General features: G+C 44.1%; 2 protein-coding genes and 2 pseudogenes across 4 annotated transcripts in view; 1 reads left to right on the forward strand and 3 right to left on the reverse strand.

Moving 5' to 3' along the window:
• The window catches only part of LOC310781154 (contactin-associated protein-like 5), a gene marked incomplete at its 5' end in the record, with an annotated part of 138,645 nt that overhangs the window by 982 nt on the left and 122,594 nt on the right, over positions 1-15,069 (forward strand). The gene's annotated exons all lie outside the window — the stretch shown is intronic.
• Positions 1,936-9,641, reverse strand: LOC310781535 (trichoplein keratin filament-binding protein pseudogene; annotated as a pseudogene). Its single transcript has 2 exons — positions 8,352-9,641; positions 1,936-1,965 (listed from the first exon to the last, which is right to left on the reverse strand). The product of its transcript is annotated as a trichoplein keratin filament-binding protein pseudogene (transcript).
• On the reverse strand, positions 10,358-10,699 carry LOC310781236 (eukaryotic translation initiation factor 1b pseudogene; annotated as a pseudogene). The gene has a single exon. The product of its transcript is annotated as a eukaryotic translation initiation factor 1b pseudogene (transcript).
• LOC310781239 (iron-sulfur cluster assembly 2 homolog, mitochondrial-like) lies at positions 12,078-12,605 on the reverse strand (the record flags this gene model as incomplete). The annotated part of the gene is made up of 1 exon (XM_083641803.1): positions 12,078-12,605. One exon carries the CDS (start codon positions 12,603-12,605, stop codon positions 12,078-12,080), a length of 528 nt encoding a protein of 175 aa, XP_083497929.1.

The following is a 15,069-nucleotide window of genomic DNA, read 5'->3' on the forward strand; positions in this document are numbered from 1 at the left end:
TGAACATTAAATTTGCATTAATTGCTGCATGATGGCTTCAGGAATCCCAGCGAAAGTCCCTTTGCATTGCAACCTAAAGTGGCAGTGTTTTTACGACCCGGCAGATGTGTTTTATAGCCTATTTTGCGTAGCCTTTTCACTAATAGCCCGGTGCCACGGTGTGTAATTGCACGAACTACCTCGTCAGCTGGTGCTTCGGTGTCTGTTTAAGCCATGACTTGTTACACTTTCCCTGGCAACACCTAGAATGTTGTAATTTGGCTGGTGGCAGTCCGATGTCTCCCTTTGGACAGTACAGTAATTGTTTAGCCTGTGATAGCAGGCAGCGGTGTTTGACGGCTGCTGGGCCAGGGGAGCATTGAGAAACAGTCCCTACTCACCGCTGCTGAGATCACAGCCTGAGCAATGAGCCTCTCCTGACCGGAGTCTCACTATCAGCCAAGTAAACCCGCTCGCCATTTCCCCAGATAGGGGATGAACCATGGCTGTAGGTGTTCAGCCTGGTTCATCCCCTCAGTGATTCTGAACCTTCTTCAACCTCTTGCCGAGGACCCTCCACATTAGACCCACAACTGTATTTGATGACATGTTGTTTCTTGGACCCAAATCTGAGAATATTAAATATGATAATTCCAATAGCCTATTGGAGGTAGAGAGATAACAGAGAAACTATGATCAAAACATTCTTCTACATTCTCTTGTGTTAACCTTAGTGTAAATGAAATAACACGGTGACGTTTAACACTTCAGCAGTTTGTTGAGGACCCCCTGGAACCCCCTCCAAGGACCCCTGGTGGTCCCTGCCGGACCCCGCATTGAGAACCACTGGTAGGCCCTGCAATGTAGGTCCTACAATGTAGGGCCTATAGTATCTCCTCGCAAGATCTCCTCACCTCCCTCCTTGCATCTATTCTGAATGAAAGATTATTCATCTTTGCCCTCATGTGTGGGTGAGGGAGAGGTTCAGTGAGGTGCTCAGAATATTGATATTAAAACACTGACCTGCTTTGAAGTCTTATCCTGGGTTCAAAGCTGCTGTAGCATGTGTGTGCTTTCAATAAAGCTGTGTCTCACTGCACAGCACTGTGAAGTGGAAGGCCTCTGTTATGTAAAGTCTAGACAGGTAGAGCCTATAGAAGGAGAAGATAAGTCCCTGGGTAATAAGTCCTGGGCAATACCAAGTGCAGATCGAATCCATTATTACTAACCAATCAGGAGCTGGGCCATTAGGCCTATATTGGGATGACTGGGCGAAATAATTGGGATATAATTCATTTTTGTCCACTAGAGACATTTGGCATCCTTTTATGAGTAAAATAGGTAGCAAATCACTCATCACACATGGCTTTTACCAGATTTTAGAATGGGAGAAAATGATATAGGAAGTTAATAAGTAAGAACAGGGTGACGTACAGTACATGAGGACATTAAAGTAAGTGCCCTTCCTTTTACTTAGAAGGGGACTTTTATAATGATACAATATCCTACTGTGACCTTGTATGGATGTCAGCACCAGTATCAGTGCCTCTCTAATGCAATGCCAAGGTAGATATAACCCAAGTATCAGTGCCTCCCTAATGCAATGCCAAGGTAGATATAACCCAAGCAGCCGTCGAGATACAGTGCTGTTGACATTTTCATTTCATGGTGTTCAGTATGTAGGGAATACTGTCGCAAGGCTCAAGATATGATCATCCATTTCAAGATGCTTGTCAGTGTATCCAGTGCCCAGAATTGACATGCAGCTCGCTAACGGCAAGATGCTGGTTGAGGACAAGCAACTGTCCTCAAGTTCCCATTTGTATGACATGATATTACCATTTAGGCCCTTTATTGCCATTACCATTGAGAAACAAAAGGAGAGCGCAGAGATCTGTCATGGCTGGTTTGTGTGGCCCTGTGTCAGGTGACAGAGATAATGGCAGCCACATCCTCTCAGAGGACAATGTCCCCCTGCACGGCCTTCTAAAAGAGACAACAGGAAATGGTTCTGCAGGTTACTTTCAACTCGAGCTAGACCCATATCATGTCATCATGTGTCCCATGGTGGTCTATGCTGTTTCAGAGGTCTTTCCACCCTGAGTATGAATACTTCCAAATAGATCAGCAGATTCAACGCGAAAAATGTCTTCAAATGGTTTTCAAAAGCTCATAGTATCAATCAAAGTCTCCTTTCACTATCTGTACATATTCACCAGCATGGAATTGTAATCAGTAATGCCATACTCTGAAATACTTTAATTTGGTAATGCAATCTGGTCACTCTGTTATTTTTGAATGAGTTTGCCACCAAAAATCCATTCGAAACAATTTTTTTCAAATTCAAATACTGATTGAATAGTTCCTACATTTCATCTGCAATGGACTCCATTTTGAAGTAACTTCGCCAGCTCTCTGCTTTAACTCTCTGCTTTGGACAAAAGCATAATTGTCTGTAACTTGTTGGGCTGCTGCTGCACAGCACTGCTCACTAAAGCAGGTTCTGATACTGCTCACTAATTACATAAAGCAGGTTCTGATACTGCTCACTAATGACATAAAGCAGGTTCTGATACTGCTCATTAATTACATAAAGCAGGTTCTGATACTGCTCACTAATTACATAAAGCAGGTTCTGATACTGCTCACTAATTACATAAAGCAGGTTCTGATACTGCTCACCAATTACATAAAGCAGGTTCTGATACTGCTCACTAATTACATAAAGCAGGTTCTGATACTGCTCACTAATTACATAAAGCAGGTTCTGATACTGCTCACTAATTACATAAAGCAGGTTCTGATACTGCTCACTAATTACATAAAGCAGGTTCTGATACTGCTCACTAATTACATAAAGCAGGTTCTGATACTGCTCACTAATTACATAAAGCAGGTTCTGATACTGCTCACTAATGACATAAAGCAGGTTCTGATACTGCTCACTAATTACATAAAGCAGGTTCTGACACTGCTCACTAATTACATAAAGCAGGTTCTGATACTGCTCACTAATTACATAAAGCAGGTTCTGATACTGTTCACTAATTACATAAAGCAGGTTCTGATACTGCTCACTAATTACATAAAGCAGGTTCTGACACTGCTCACTAATTACATAAAGCAGGTTCTGATACTGCTCACTAATTACATAAAGCAGGTTCTGACACTGCTCACTAATTACATAAAGCAGGTTCTCACACTGTTCACTAATTACATAAAGCAGGTTCTGATACTGCTCACTAATTACATAAAGCAGGTTCTGATACTGCTCACTAATTACATAAAGCAGGTTCTGATACTGCTCACTAATTACATAAAGCAGGTTCTGACACTGTTCACTAATTACATAAAGCAGGTTCTGATACTGCTCACTAATTACATAAAGCAGGTTCTGACACTGTTCACTAATTACATAAAGCAGGTTCTGATACTGCTCACTAATTACATAAAGCAGGTTCTGACACTGTTCACTAATTACATAAAGCAGGTTCTGACACTGCTCACTAATTACATAAAGCAGGTTCTGACACTGTTCACTAATTACATAAAGCAGGTTCTGACACTGCTCACTAATTACATAAAGCAGGTTCTGACACTGTTCACTAATTACATAAAGCAGGTTCTGACACTGCTCACTAATTACATAAAGCAGGTCCTGATAATACGGGGCAAAATCAATTCCAACACCGCGCAGGTACAAGTTTGTGAAATCAATTACACTAGTCTGGTGTTAGGCCAGGAGTGGATTCAGGCATTACAGAGATTATCGCTGAAAAGGACGAGTGTTAGTATAAACTATGGGATTATTTATCGGCGCCTGCTTTAAATACGGTGGCAGATCATGTACTAGGACCTGTGACAAGTGGATCTACATAAATCAAAGTCATACTGTACATCTGCATCCATAATAAGTGGCTGCTCTCAGTGGCACTTTCACCAGACGGGGCCGCTAAGGCCGCCTCATTTCATATTCTAAATACATCCCCAACTCTGCGGGGAATTGTGGACTTCTGACCGGAGCATTAGTGTGATAAAGTCTTTACTTCCACTTTTTTTTACGAGGTCAAACATGTGATGCGTTAAAATGGGGAGATGCCCTGCCGAGTGCGGGACATTGAATTTGAAGGTTGCCTCAGGCAGAAAAACAGCAGGGGGGGGTTTCATTACAAAACCTCATGCAGATAGCTGTACCTATGACACAGCCTTCCCCCAGAGTCCAGCTCTGGCATATTGCTCCAGATCCTGTCAATTCTGATGGGAAATGGGCCTTGACAACGCACACAATGTCAAAAGGGATTTCAGCTGTGCACCTGCATAGACACATGCCTACAGTGTACACTCGAAAAAGGGTTTACACACACACACACATGCGCGTGCGCACACACACGTCAGAAAAGCCTGTCAGATAGCCAACCTTTGAAGTCCTATAAAATGTAAATGAATGACTTTTTAGAGGATCGGACCTTTAGCAGATTGGACAGTTCACAACACGCTGCTGGCAGTAAAAGTGCCACTGACCTTGAGAGGTGAGAGGAAGACAATGGACGTGGCATATGACCATAATTCTCTTTACATATATGCTGATATATATACTCTGAATGTGTGAATGGAAGTAATTCACAGTGTGGATTGACAGCTTTAGCCGCAGAGATAAATGGAGTACGTTTAAGAGAGACTTTTTCTGGCTTCTGTGGAAGCCTTCGTTTGGCCCGCGCGTCTTGCCAAGATCCAAGACTGATGAGATCAATTAAGCCGCGAGGGGCATCCAGGAGGACAAAATGTCACCATAATGGATTCAGAGAGACGCTGCGGAGGTATTTATTAATTACAATGGTGGCCCTTATCAGCCTGACATGAAAATCAGCCCGTGACCCGATGCTGAAGAGGACATTCTGATAAAGACTTATCTCCGGCTGGATCACGACAGTCTGTGCATGGCCCCCCTCTGACAGGACCAGAGATAACGCAGCCTACGATCTGCCCCGCTCAGACTCAGGGGGCATCTAAATGTTTGCGTTGGCAAGAAGCTTAGGACAGGTCAGTGATACAGCAGACAGTAAAAACACTATGGATTCATCTAAATCAGGGGTGGGCAATTTTTTCCCCTGAGGGCCATACTGACTTACATCAAGTAAGCGAAGGGCCACACATTGGAGATTATACCTGCCAACACTTCGCGGGAGTCTCCCTATTTTTAACCCTCTCTCCCGTTGTGATTGGTAATTTCTTGTTAATCTCCTGATATAATAGTGATACAAATCCAATGGCTGTAGCAGATGAGATTTATTAACATAATTCTGCCTTTTATTGAATTTTTGGGGGTCGTTTAGTTTTTCTGTAGAACAGTCATTTCTTACAGAGATAGGAGATTACTTTTAGCCTTTTAGTTATAAAGATTATTGAAAGATATTCCATATTCCAGACTGAAATGTTATAACAGAAGTGGAGTATTGGCCAGAATTACATGAACATTTGGACACTTATTCAGCGGGTATCTTTCATGTTGCGGTGTTCAGGTGCACTGTAAAAGAAAATATATATATATATATATATATATATATATATATATATATATATATATATATATATTGCAATTCCATCGCGGGCCACACAGGGGGCGCCCGTATTTTGCCCATGTGTGATCTAAATGCAGTACAAATAAAACTGGTCAGGATAACCTGCACCTGTAACCCCTGGTGCTCTGACCAAATCCACATCACACTGTGCAAGATGTGGGTCTCTATCGTTGCAACAGCCTAAAAACTGCGCTTAGTGCCAGGCGAAGTGCAGATTAGTGGGTGTGGACCAGCGCACTCGATATTTTGGTGTCGGCGCTACAGGCGGCCTTCCCATTTTCGCTTGTCGGGTCAGTGAGACACAACTCTCGTCAGGAAAGTCTCACTGACCCGACAGGCGGAAATGGGATGCCTGGGATGCCTGTAACAACTACCGCTCGGCGCTCTTTACCGCTGTAAAGAGCCCGGGGGACAATAGCAGTCTGCTGGTTCTTAGGGATCAGAAAACGGGAATAAAACTGTCTATTTAGAAGATGGAGGAAATACCACCTGGGTTACATATATGTTTCACATAGGGTTGTGTTTGGATTTCTATGTTTTATTTTGGCCAATATTGAAATGTTCGAGAATTGCATGTTGTGTGAACAGAAACATTTCTATCTACCACTTTAGACAATTTAGGCTGATTTGGTTGATATTTATTCTCGAAATGTATTAGCCTCAAGGCATGCTGGGAGATTTCACATGTGGCTCAACAGCCTCTGAATGACAGGGGGTCAAAACTACCATATAACGTTTTTTCCTTTGGTCTTTGTGCCTGTCTGAGAGCTCCCAAATACAGTAGTATAGCACTAAACATTCCTAGCTAAGAAGTTTCCTCTTCCTCTGTCAGTGAATTCATCATAGAAATACTGGTATAATGTTGCCATATTCAAATAAAGATTTTAAAATAAAAAATGTACTGGTGGCTAAGTGCAACTGATTTAACATGAAACAAAGAATACTAACTAGTCAAGTATATGTGCAGCTAATTGTCGGCCTCTTACATGTCTGGCAAGTCATTAAACAATTAGAAACTCTTCTGGAATACAGGTTAGACGTTAGTATGCTGGTCCTATTTATAGCCTCAGCAGGGAAGGATTTATGACATCACTAATGCCATCACAATTCAGTCTATGACATCACTAATGACATCATTTAGTTCTGTTTATAGCCCCTTATCACAAGCATGTTTCAAAGGGCTTTTACATAGCATCATTCATAAGGGTCGTACATCATATATCTACAGTAGGGCTAAAGCTGCGTTCACACCGACCTATTCAAGTTTTTCGCTGGCATCGAGTTTACATACAAAGTCAATGCAAACGAGCGATTGAGGGTATATTCGCGCGGGAGAAAAATCGCTGGCCGTCCGAGCGACAGAGAGAGCGATAGGGAGAAAATACGCTCGTCGCCCCAGATGAAATATCCCAACTCGAGCGAAAATACGCTGGCATCAGCTGCTCGCTGTTCAACGCTGATTGGCTGCCATGTGAGAGCGAGTCAAGGATCACACTGGCTTGGAACAAGCCGCTGGTTTATTGTGTGGCAACAAACCGCATTGACAGGCTGACAGCTGACATGAAGTGAAGTCTGTACTACCGGTATGTAGCTCGCGTTAGGAGCACGCTGATAGGCTTAGCTTGTATACATCTATGGTGGCTCGTAGTGGACAAACATCATGACATTGCGTAACGTTATAGCGCCCACATGTCCGTCAATTCATGTGCCTGTTGATGAGCGATTTAAACAGAGCGACAGAGCGATTCCAAAGGGTTGAATCAAGCGACAGAGCGAAAAATAAATATCTCGGTGTGAACACAGCTTAAGCGATATCTAGACCAAAAATCATATCTCTGTATTTTTAGGCTGAATGTCAATACACGATATCTCTGTATTTTCTATGAAGTGGGCTAAATGTTCAGTTGTAAGTCAAAGCCATGTGTGAGATAGTCTGACTTCAAAAAGCAGGCTGCTGGTATAAGCTCTGCCCTTTCCGCTCACTGCAAGCTCTGCCATTGGCTCCGACCCGCTCTGACTGACCGGCTGTGACCATTTATGGATTTCCTTTCCGCTCCCTCCGTGTCGAATCTGTTGATCTCAAATGCCTGCCCCGCTGTGAAACAACAACGCTAGCTCATTGCTACCCGCTGAAAACGATTGGATGTGGATTGTGCAATAAAGCAGGCCTGCTTGGTACTTTCGGTGGATGGTTGTAAAGGTAAACAGAGCCTTTCCCCCCGCTATACCAGAGTGGAGGTATTACCAGCTAGGGATGTCGAAAATGAAAAATGTTCTTGACCGACAGCCGGCCCTCATTAGCCAACTATTGATCGGTTAACCGAGAAGATAAAAATGATTTATATTGTATTAATATTTGACTGTCTGTGCCCCATTAAAATTACCACAACAAATGCTTTATTTTTTCATTAGAAAGCATTTATTTTTTACATCTACAAGCAGAAAAAACACATTAAATGTTGATACATTTTCTGTCGATCAGTCCTAATCGATTAATCGCGTGTGTGCGTGTGCTGTGCATGATGAACGTGCAGAGAGGGAGAGAATGAGCAAGTGAAGAAAAAGTAATGTTTTAATATCAACCACAATGATTAATGCACTATGCAAGGAAACAACATGAATAATCAGGCACTCCCCCACTGATGCGACCCCTTGAAAATTGTACTTGCATTTGCGCTGCCCACCCACATGGCATGATGGCACTAACACGTGCATTTTTTTTTTTACCGTTTAACTGATGAAACGTTGAAATGGTCGATTATCGGTTAAACGATTATCGGTCGACATCCCTACTCTTAGCTCCTCCCAGCACTGCTCTTGGCTCCGCTGGTCCACCTGCGCGTCTATCTCTTGCGTGCAAGCTGTTGTGCTGCCGTCCTCCTGCAGTCTGGTCTCCCTCACCCTCTCTAGCGCCTGGATCAGCTCTTCTCGTCTGTTCAGGGACTCCTCCTGAGCCTGTCGGTTCTGCTGCATCTTAACCACCAGCTGCTGCTGTCGTTCCACCAGAACCTCATGCATGATCCGCTTTCTGGCTGTCGTCTCCTTCTCCCACTCTTCCTCCCGTTTCTCCCATATGCGTTGGGCTTCTTCTCTGTATAGCATGTCAAACTCAGCCTCCCTCTCCCTCTCTAACTCAAGTTGCTCCTCGATCACAAGTTTCATCCAGGCAGCGTCGGCTGTGGCTCTTTCCTTCCGCACACTCTCTGCTCCCCCGTCCTCCGGCTCGCCCTCCAGCATGGCTGCCAGGATGTTGCGGTCGGTCTCCAGCTCCTGCTGGACTTGCTGGGCTCTCCTCTTCAGCTGAGCACGGTACTGACGGCTCAAGAAATGCCGCACATCCGATTTTGTGCTCCTTTCCTCCACCTCTCTCCTCTCCTCTTCTATCCTCCGCAGCTCACAGTGCTGGGCCTTCAGAGTCTCTTGCTCCTGCTTTAGACGGCTCGTCTCTTGTTCCCTCAGCTTCAGTTCGTCCATCTGTTGACAAAGTTCTTCTGCTCTCTTACGCTCCTCTTCTTCCTTCTTCTCCTGCTCCTGCTTCATCCTCTCCACAGCCTCTTTTCCAGTCCTCTCGTACTCATCATTTTCAAAACCTCTCTCCTCTTCTTGCTGGACCGCTTCATGTTGTTTTTTCTCAGATATCTGCTCCTGCCATTGGCCGGCAACATGCTCTTTATGTAACGCTGACTCAACCTTTCGCAGGTGTTGGTCGTTCTTCTTCCAGCGCTCCTTCAGCTGCTCTTGTGCAAGCTTTGTCCTTCTCTCCTCTCTTGCTGAATGAAGCCCCTTGCTGGGCAGTGTGCTGAACTCAGCCTCCAACAGTTGCCGCTCCTCTTGCAGCATGGCCCTGAGGCAAGTCCTGCGCTGCTCCACACTCGCCCTCTTCCCCTCCTCCACTATCTGCTTGTGGTTCGTGGAACTCCACATGGACTGATTGTGGCTGCGAACGCTCTGCTCCCTGAAGTATTGTGAATGAAGCTCCCACTTCTGCCGACTTCGGGCCTCCTGGTCCCGCTGCCGGACCATCAGTCTGGCCAGGAAGCGAGCCTGGCTGTGCCCGTGTGCAGAACGGATTGGTGGTGCCATTGGTCTCCTTTCAGTATTACTCTTCAATTGTAATGCGTCGCTCAAATGAATGGGCAGCTGTACCATATCCAGGTCTTTAATACATGCATAGGACAGACATAGTGTGTGACTCGAGCGATTGTGATGTCGTCAATGATGTTATCAAGCCAATTGTGATGACATCGGTGATGATGTGATGTCATAAGTGTGACATCATCTGTAACCTTGTGATGTCATTGGAGATGATGTCATCAGTGATGTCATCGGTGTAAAATCGTCAGCGATCTGACTTGTTTTTTTTTGTCTTTGTCTTTTGTTCTTATGGATGATACGGACAACCCTCTTGTAGACCCCTCGGCCCCGGCGCGAGGAACCGATAGGATTTTACAGAATGTAGGGAAACAGTGGATGGATAAATGCAGGAGGCGGTAATGCAACATAACTGCCATAAAACACAGAAGTGTCTCTGGGAGGGCACCACATGTCTCTGATGTGTGGAGCTGCAGTGGCGTCTTTGCGAGAGCGAGCCTGTCCCCTGGTGTCGTAGGGGGGTAGTGGTGTTAAGAGTCCCATGTTGCTCAAGAGGTAAGCCGCTGTTAGCTGATAGGAGCTGGTGGATCTGCTGGGTGAGGGGGGAGGAAGAGCAACAGCAGGATATAAAAGCAGGGAGGGGAAAGGAGGGGAGAGGGCTTTGAGTGCCGTCCCAGGAGAGAAGGGGAGAGGGCTGCTGGCAGCTTTTAGAAGCCGTGGACTTTAAGCTGTTCCTCCTTGGCAAGGTCAATATCGATGAGGAACTGGCAGATCTTCATGCGCTGGTCTCCCTGCAGCTGGATCACTTCACCATACTCTGGGTGCTCAATCACTGTCCCGTTGCAGGCAAACTTCTTCATGAAGGCCTTGGCTAGCTTCTTCCGGTCATAGTCAGAGGATATGCCCTGGACGGTGGTGAGGGTCTTCCTGCCGTTCCTCTGTTGGATTCTTATGTGGATGTAATCATCTGTCCCAGGTGGGAGGCGGTCATTCCCTTTAGTTGCATCAGCAAAGGGATCAAAGGTTTGGAGGTTCTGGATAAAGGACATACACTGAGATTTGCTTTAGTTTCAGATACTAACTTGGAGACCGATCCTACTTATAGCCTCTGCAGGGAAGGATTTATGACATCATTGATCATCAGTGTCTGTCATAAATCACTAATCACTTATGCATAGTGACATCACTGATGACATCACCCACTGAGTGACATCACTGATTAGGGGAAACCAGTGGATGGATAAATCCAGGAGGCAGTAATGCAACATAAAGGATGCTGCCAAAGACTCCACAGAACAAGACATCACTGATGACATCACTCACTGATGACATCACAACTGCTCGAGTGACATCACTGATGACATCACTTACTAATGTCATCACTCACTGGTGACATCACAGTTGCCTTGTCATGGACATTGTCCTATTTATACCGCATTGATGACGTATATTTTTAGGCTTAGCCTGGAAGTCGGTGCGCTGCTGCTTCGTAGGGGGAAAAGGCAATGGAATTTGTGTATGGGTTTTGGTTAAATGGATGAAATAGTCTGTGCTTAAGAAAAGTTGAAATGAAATGCAGAAGTTTGTGTTGAGGACCACTGTTATGACTTTTGATGCATTTTCTGAAAATCTCTTAAAATAAACTTGGTGAACACAAACTTGGCTGTTTCATAAACTTGCTAACCACAGAACCTATTTCATACATTTAACTGAAATCCCCATAGAAAAATCCCATTGGCTTTATACGTACGAGCAGGAAGTGCTGCTTAACTGACTCATTCCTGCCGTACTCTATTGTGTGGCAAACTCTACCAGTCCTACTTATAGCCTCTGCAGGGACGGATTTATCATATCACTGATGATGTCACAATGTCTATGACATCAACAGTGTCTGTCATATAAATCATTGTAGATGTCACTTATCTATAGACATTGTGACATCTTCAGTGATTTATGACATCACTGATGCGGAGCCTCATCCCACACATCACTTGTTAATCTTCGATTCATGGCACCTCAAAATGCTCGAGTGACATCACTGATGACATTACTTACTGATGACATCACTGATGACATCACTCACTGATGACATTACAATTGTTCGAGTGACATCACTCGGAAGGCTGACTGACTCACAACCCTGAGGACATCTGTACTGTATGGTGCTGTGTTCTTGTCTGTGGGTGACATATTTCTATTTTATTTTTTCTTGAATACGGTTTTGGAAATGTCTGTCAGAGGAATGGAGAGGAGAGTGAGACAGTGACTGCAGCGTGGATCATGTTCCCAATTAATGGACAGAGCTCATGTATATAAATGAATACAATAAAAGGAAATAACCAGCACATGTGTTTACATACATAGACGGACATAGGGACGGACCCTCTTATAGACAGCTTGGCCCATAGTGGCCATACAACACGGCCGTCATAACTTGATGGAGAAGGAGCTGCCACAGGAGCAGCCATGATCGGCTCGAGGATTGTTGAGCACCGTGAAGGCGGAGCGGATCAGCTCATGGCTGTAGTCCAGGGTGGCTCCTTTCACAAACTCCAGGCTTTCTTGGTCCACGATAACCCCCACACCCCCCTGCTCAAACAGCCTGTCATCTTCATTCCTGTTGCTGTCAACAGAAAACTTGTACTGGAAACCAGAGCAGCCTCCTCCTTCCACATGTATCCTCAGATACTCACCTTTCCCCATGATCTCCCCGAGTCTCTTCACACATGCTTCACTGAGGTTGACTTTATCCTCAGATGGACTTGATGCCGCTGGTTTCTCTTGGGAAGCAGCACTGCTGAGGCATTGAAGCCCAGCTGGGTAAAGGAGATGGAGACTTTGAGGACACCGCTGTACTTGGTGACGGACCTTGTTGAGAAGAGAAGTTGCCCTAGGAAGGTTCAACAATCTTGACTTTGATGCAGTTATCATTCTTGCTCCCCTCATGAATGACATCTTCCAAACCGGCCAGGTCACACAGTTGTGTATGTCACCGATTATCTCATAATGACGTCCACACTCGAGCAATTGTGATGTCACCAGTGATGTCACTTGAGCAATTGTCATGTAATCGGCAATTATGTCATCAGTGATGATGTCACTTGCACAATTGTGATGTCATCAGTGAGTGATGTCATCAGTGATATATGATATCAGTGAAGATGTCATCGTGATGATGTCATCAGTTATGTAATCAGTGATGCAATTGTGGCGACATGGTGTGCGGACATGGGGTGGAGTGAGCAAAGGAGAAAACAAAACGAGGAAAAGGAGCGAGAGCAGAGACAATGGGATATCAAAGAGAGACACCCCATCTTTGGGTCACTTCCTGTATCTATGATATCAGATTATGACAGATGCTTTCATGGTCATCAAAGTAAATATTGAGCCCATTTTCCCAGGCCACATATCTTCTGAACATTCTTACATTCTTCATGTTAGCAGGGAGTGATCAGCTAAAGCTACATGTGACGTTTGTTGATCTAGTAGCTAAACATGTGGTTGGAAAAAATATTTGTAATCAAATATCTTACAACTATATTGAGCCAACAAGGGGCATCTTTATGGTTATACGGTATGTGTGGTTTGTGTGGAGTTTGGGAACTCACAATCTCTAGTTCAAGTCAGCTTTTCCCCCGGTTTGGTGGATGGATTTGGTGGACGCTGCTGTCTGTGTCCCCCATGTGGTGGAAGTGGGTAGTAAACTCTTCCACAGTCCAGGGTTCTCTGGAAAAGTTTGAAATGACTTTGCACCCCTTCTTAGATTATTATGATAAGGAATTTGACGCAAGAACTTTAGATTAGTAGCCCCCAACATCTCTACCCTACCCTCTTCCCACCCCCCTCTTGTTCTTTCCTTGTCTCTATTATTTTGGTTTTATTTTTTTTATTTTTTTTACACTTGGTTGTCATTGCATCGCAATTATTCAGGATATTGTATACATGTATGACATCATGCAACCTTGCACCTATTTTGTATTGTCTGTCTTCTACGAGTTTTGTTTTTTCTTGTTTGTATTGTTTAAAAACAAATAAAAACAATTTGAAATAAACTCTTCCAAGAGGGTAATATCCATTCTGCATGAAGACGCGGGAGAGAGACAAAAATGTAGTCCCATAGTTTTAGTTTTATCTGATGTGATTTCCTTTAGTGTTTAGACAGATCTTACATGGGCTGCCTACAGCTGGAGACAAGGCGCCACCATGTTAAATTTTCTTTCATATGTTAATTACCTCCACATTAACACTACTCATCAATTTTAGTGTATCCATTCATTAGATTTTTTTGCAGGCTTGATGTAAGGCTGTCAAGTGTGCATCTGTGTGTGTGTGTGTGTGTGTGTGTGTGTGTGTGTGTGTGTGTGTGTGTGTGTGTGTGTGTGTGTAGGTGTGTGTGTGTGTGTGTGTGTGTGTGTGTGTGTGTGTGTGTGTAGGTGTGTGTGTGTGTGTGTGTGTGTGTGTGTGTGTGTGTGTGTGTAGGTGTGTGTGTGTGTGCGCGCGGTAAGAATGCCAGTGGAGACATGCAATAAAAATGAGCCCATGACCTTGAGTGCATGAGGTGTGAATGAGTGCATGAGGTGTGAATGAGAAGCAGGGCAGTGCTGGAAATGAACATGCACACTCAGCAAAACCCAAATGAAAAGGAAGAAAGCAAAAAACATCTGTAGATTTAGACAATAGACTGTAAGCAAAATATTTGTGTGTGATGATGATACACTTTTGATATTTCAATCTCAATGTGGGTTTCATGAACCTATCGCTGCTTAAAACATGCATCCTTCTACTATTGATTTTGATTTGAATTAATAATATGCTTGAAAAAGGTAGATTTGATGTCTCCAGGATAATTTTGCACTCTTTTGGATATTCTGAGGACTAAAACAGAGAAAAACTGATTCTTATGGAATTCAAGGGATCAGGTTGTTTGTAAACTAACGCCTTCTGGGGCTTCTGGGGGGCAACTGCGGTTCGTTTTAAACAGCAGTTCAATGTGAAACCGTGCCCTCTTTGAACTCTAACTGCTCCTTCATACTTTAAGCTATACCTCCATTTAAACTTTAAACGAGTGGCCACTTTTAGGACTCTATCCAATTAAATCAGCTTTAATTGATCTTTTGTACTGTTTGAGAAATCACAGTTTATGCGTTATGCTTTTTTCAGCCCTTATAATGACACCAGCCTTGAGTGTCTCTCACTCTAGCAGGCTTAACGAGCATTAATGAGCCTTACCAGCTGACAGGGGCGGAGTTTCTGCAGGCAGACGAACGTGGATTTCTCGATGGAGAAAACATATACATGAGGTAAACACTGTGACCATCTGCATATATTACTGAGATTATAACGATACAAATCGGGTTGAAACTGGGCAAAGCCTTCCTTTAATGTGCACTAGCAGCCTACTGCAATTGTTTTTGTTTTT

The sequence above is a fragment of the Poromitra crassiceps genome (assembly GCF_964638095.1).
Source record: "Poromitra crassiceps genome assembly, chromosome: 8".
NCBI lineage: Eukaryota > Metazoa > Chordata > Actinopteri > Beryciformes > Melamphaidae > Poromitra > Poromitra crassiceps.